This window comes from Phalaenopsis equestris, unplaced genomic scaffold (genome assembly GCF_001263595.1).
Source record: "Phalaenopsis equestris unplaced genomic scaffold, ASM126359v1 Scaffold218421, whole genome shotgun sequence".
In the NCBI taxonomy this organism is placed as follows: Eukaryota; Viridiplantae; Streptophyta; class Magnoliopsida; order Asparagales; family Orchidaceae; genus Phalaenopsis; species Phalaenopsis equestris.
In genome coordinates, this window is record NW_018236871.1 from 3,442 (window position 1) to 7,667 (window position 4,226).

Sequence of the window (4,226 nt, forward strand, 5' to 3'; positions counted from 1 at the left end):
GTTGAAACTTGACTCCTCCTAATTAGGGGTGTAAACGAGGAGTCGAACCCGAACACGAGTTGTTCACGAGCAAAGAGTTGTTTTGACAACCTTAATCACGTAACCGTAAGATGTTAAGGATTATGACAATATTTAAAAATTATTGTTTATATTAAAACATTATTTGAATCTAATTTAATAATTTTTATTCTCTTTTCTTAATTAATACTTTTAATTGATTATAAATTTTTGTTGCCTTGAAGTCAACTATATTTTTTAAAAAAAATTGATTATATATATATATATATATATATTCATGAGTAGTATTTCAAGCCAAAACAAGCGAACACGAACGATCAAATCTTAGTTCATGTTCGGCTCTTTAACCTAGCGAACGAGCCAAACACGAGCTGTTCGCGAACAGCGAGCCGTTTTGAGAGTCCTACTCCAAATCCAACTCCAAGCCTCCCCATCATGAATGAGGGCTTTATTATCTCGTCACTGATCGACTCCTCTGAGGGTCTCACTAGACCACCACTAGACCATGGAGAATCCATAGACCTGACAGACAGTAATCTGCTCTGATACCACTTGTCACGTCCCAAAAGAGCTCTTAAGTGAGATGGACAGCCCATGACTTAAATACTGTTCTTCGACCCTTCACTTAACCGATGTGAAACTTTTGTCCCTCACAAACCATTCCTAATGCACCCTAAATAGCGCTACATGGTTTTCATTTTAAAATAAAAATTACATTTTTTTTAGATCGTTAGCCTTCATGAGATCATGAGTCTGCATTTCAAAACATTTTTTCCTTAAAAAAAAAAAAAGAATCTATCCAACCCCAACCGGGTCAATAAGCGCGTATAACAAATTCCAAAGTTCCTAATTAATAGAACTTAAAGATCAAAAAACTTAGCGGCATGAGAAAGGGCCGAAGAAAAACAATATTTTTCTCCGTCTTGTCCATTCAGTCGCAGTCTCCAGTCATCGCTGGCCATTAAAGACCACTTCTCTCATCATCCAACGCTCCTACCTCCTATATAAACAACAGACACCACCACCAGTTCTCACATAACTACCAGCAGCAAAAAAGAAGTGGAAGAAGAAGAAGAAGAAGAAGGGCACCATAACCTCACTCTTTACTTCCAACATTTCAAACTGGTGCTAACAAACAGAACATGGCTACTTCATCCCTGCACGCAGAATCCATCAATCTTTGTCAAACGACCACGAACTCTTCCAGCAATCTAACGCCCATGAAATCCATTCCTTTGTCGGATGAGTTGCTTGGCACTTTTGTGCCCATTGCTGTTTATTGGATATATTCTGGCATCTATGTGATGCTTGGTGACTTGAACCAGTACAGGCTTCACACCAAGGCTGAAGAAGACAAGAAGAACGTTGTTTCTAAGACAACCGTTGTGAAGGGAGTCCTCGTCCAGCAAGCGCAGCAAGCTTTCCAAATTGCTGTCTCCCTCCTCCTCTTCACGGTATGTAACATCTTCACTTCTAACTCTGTATTATGTAATTAATTTGAACTAATTAACACCTATAGCTGCTTGATTACTAAAAAAATTTCCTTTATATATACTGATGCAGTTTATGAGCGGTGAGGGTGGTGTCGTCCTGCCACAGCCTTCTACTCCGGTGATCATCCTCCAGTTCATCGTGGCCATGGTGGTGATGGACACTTGGCAATACTTCATGCACCGATTCATGCATGTCAATAAGTTTTTGTACAAGCACATCCACTCCAAGCACCACACTCTTGTTGTCCCCTACGCTTTCGGAGCTCTCTACAATCACCCGCTCGAAGGGCTTATCCTTGACACCATTGGGGGAGCCCTCTCATTTCTTATTTCAGGGATGACGGCTCACACTGCCATCTTCTTCTTTTCGTTCGCCACCATCAAGACTGTTGACGACCATTGTGGTCTATGGCTCCCCGGAAACTTGTTGCATGTTTTCTTCAACAATAATAGCGCATATCATGACATCCATCATCAGCTCTATGGCACCAAATATAACTTCTCTCAGCCTTTCTTCATCACTTGGGATAAAATACTCGGGACACATATGCCTTACTCGCTTGAGAAGAGAAAGGAGGGGGGTTTTGAGGCCAGACCGATTAAGAAGATTTGTTGAGTGATTTGAGAACTATTCTATACCTTGTACTCAGTTACTTTATTTCCATTGGAACGAGAAGATTTATACAATGTAAAATTAGAAAAGGGCGTTGTAATTTTTCTTAAAGTATTGAATATTTAATGAACATTACCCATTTGGTCTTACCATTATGGACCACTGCTTTCTAATCTATCTATAGTGTTTCGTATGGAATTTCCACTGGATCATTTTGCATCCCTTGTTAGCCACTTTCAAATTATAAAGTAAGAATTTGTTGTAAAATAGATAATCTTATAAGCCAATTATTTGGTTGATAAAAAGGAACTTTACCTCTCCAAAGAGCAAAACATTTTAATGGATGTATGAGCTTTCAACTTCTTGCACTTCCTACTACTAAATGACAAATCAAAGATTGGTGGAGAAATGTAGGTTGCACATCACTAACCGCGCTTAATTTGATCGTTAAGAGAATATTAATTATATGTGAATGGAGATTTGTTAGAGGGAATGAGACAGACTTATAGTTCTGGATGCATAATTTTGAGCCACGCATATTAAAGTAAACGAGATGCTTTCCTTCTTCCTCTAGAAATTTGGTTTAATCTGCAAGTCGTCATTGATTTGATGTTTTCTCAAATATTAATGAAAGGTGGAAGCTAGCTAAGTGTTCCTCCAACATTTCATAAATATATTTTGATGGGAATGTCATGAGCAAAATTTATTTTACTGTATAAGATAGTTATTTTAATGTTGTGAAGCATTTACATAAACATTATAATGCATGTCATTGTATTTTATAAAGATAAAATAGATATTAATACTATAAGAAGTTATTGAGGAGCTTCATGATCTTAAGGTGATGGATGAGATAACAAAAAAATCAAAGATGAAACTAAGGATCAATAGACATTTTTTCTCTTGGATGGGCTGGCAAAATCTTAACGAGGACAAGATAATCTAGGCAACTTCTGGGAAGGTCATTGAGGATCGGTGGTGTAGTGCTAATCTAAGAGATAAATACAATCTAACTTTAAGGCATTGAAAGAGATAATGCAAAAAAGTTCATGGAGGTTAGTAAGAATGATGGGGTTAGTAATCTTCCGAATCTTTGGTGAAAGTGGTAGACAAAGGGCAAGGAAAGTTAAGCAGGCAGATGAAGATAGCCTCAAAAAACTTCTCCTTAAGATAAAAGTGGGACAAACCTAATTATGTATATGTTAACCGAAGAATTTAATAAGGAGCTCATTGGTTAAAATTATGCATCATCGGGTGCACAACCTTAAGATAATGAATAAAGTACCACTAGAATATCATAAAAGCTATTGAGGATTAGTCAAATCATTTTCTTAGAAGGGGATGTTACAAACTTAAAATGATAAATGAGATGGTGCCAAATGGTTGGAAAAGTCACTTAAGATGGCCTAGATGGTCATTCTCATGAAGGTTAAGGCAATAAAACCCTATGGTAAATGACAAGCAGACATATAAAAATTATAGGAGGTGTTGACCTCACTTTTACGAGGACTCGGCCCACACACCTGCAAATAAACCCCAGACCAGGAATGTGCTTTCTTAGGCCTCACCAAGGCAAGCCTAAGCCCTCAACCCTTGGTTGAGTTGGTTTAGGGTGTTGACTTGGTGATGGACCCAAATTAACCCCCATGGGCAAGACATACCCAAAACAAATAAACACTAAACCCTAGGAATCTTCATATAGACTTTAGGGGTCACTTTGATCATGAAATTCACTTTGGGAGAAGGGTATTTCTAAATTGATCCCTAGACTCACAAAGGCCTCCCCAACCACAACAAACCTTAAAAATCACTTTAAAATCTATCACACCCTTTTAACCAAAAATTTTGGTGACACCATGATTGGTCAAAACCAATTGGGACTAGCCAAATTTTGGTCAAATCTTGATCAATTGACCATAGTGTCATCCATTTGAACCCTATCCAACATGGTCATGAGTACCCAATTGGAACTATGGGTTCAAACCCCTTATTCCAACCAATTAATTAATAAATTAATTAATTAGGGGGATTGTTAAATTCCTAAATCCAAGCCAATTAGGTCAAGCCCAACCAACCCTAAAACCCAACCCAAGCACGTGGCC

General features: G+C 38.0%; 1 protein-coding gene across 1 annotated transcript; it reads left to right on the forward strand.

The window, feature by feature from the left end:
- Positions 1 to 951: 951 nt before the first annotated feature.
- LOC110037301 (sphinganine C4-monooxygenase 2-like) lies at positions 952 to 2,212 on the forward strand. The gene is made up of 2 exons (XM_020741907.1): positions 952 to 1,472; positions 1,582 to 2,212. The coding sequence occupies exons 1-2, from the start codon at positions 1,161 to 1,163 to the stop codon at positions 2,125 to 2,127; spliced, it is 858 nt and encodes a 285-aa protein (XP_020597566.1). The 5' UTR covers positions 952 to 1,160; the 3' UTR covers positions 2,128 to 2,212.
- Positions 2,213 to 4,226: the final 2,014 nt, after the last annotated feature.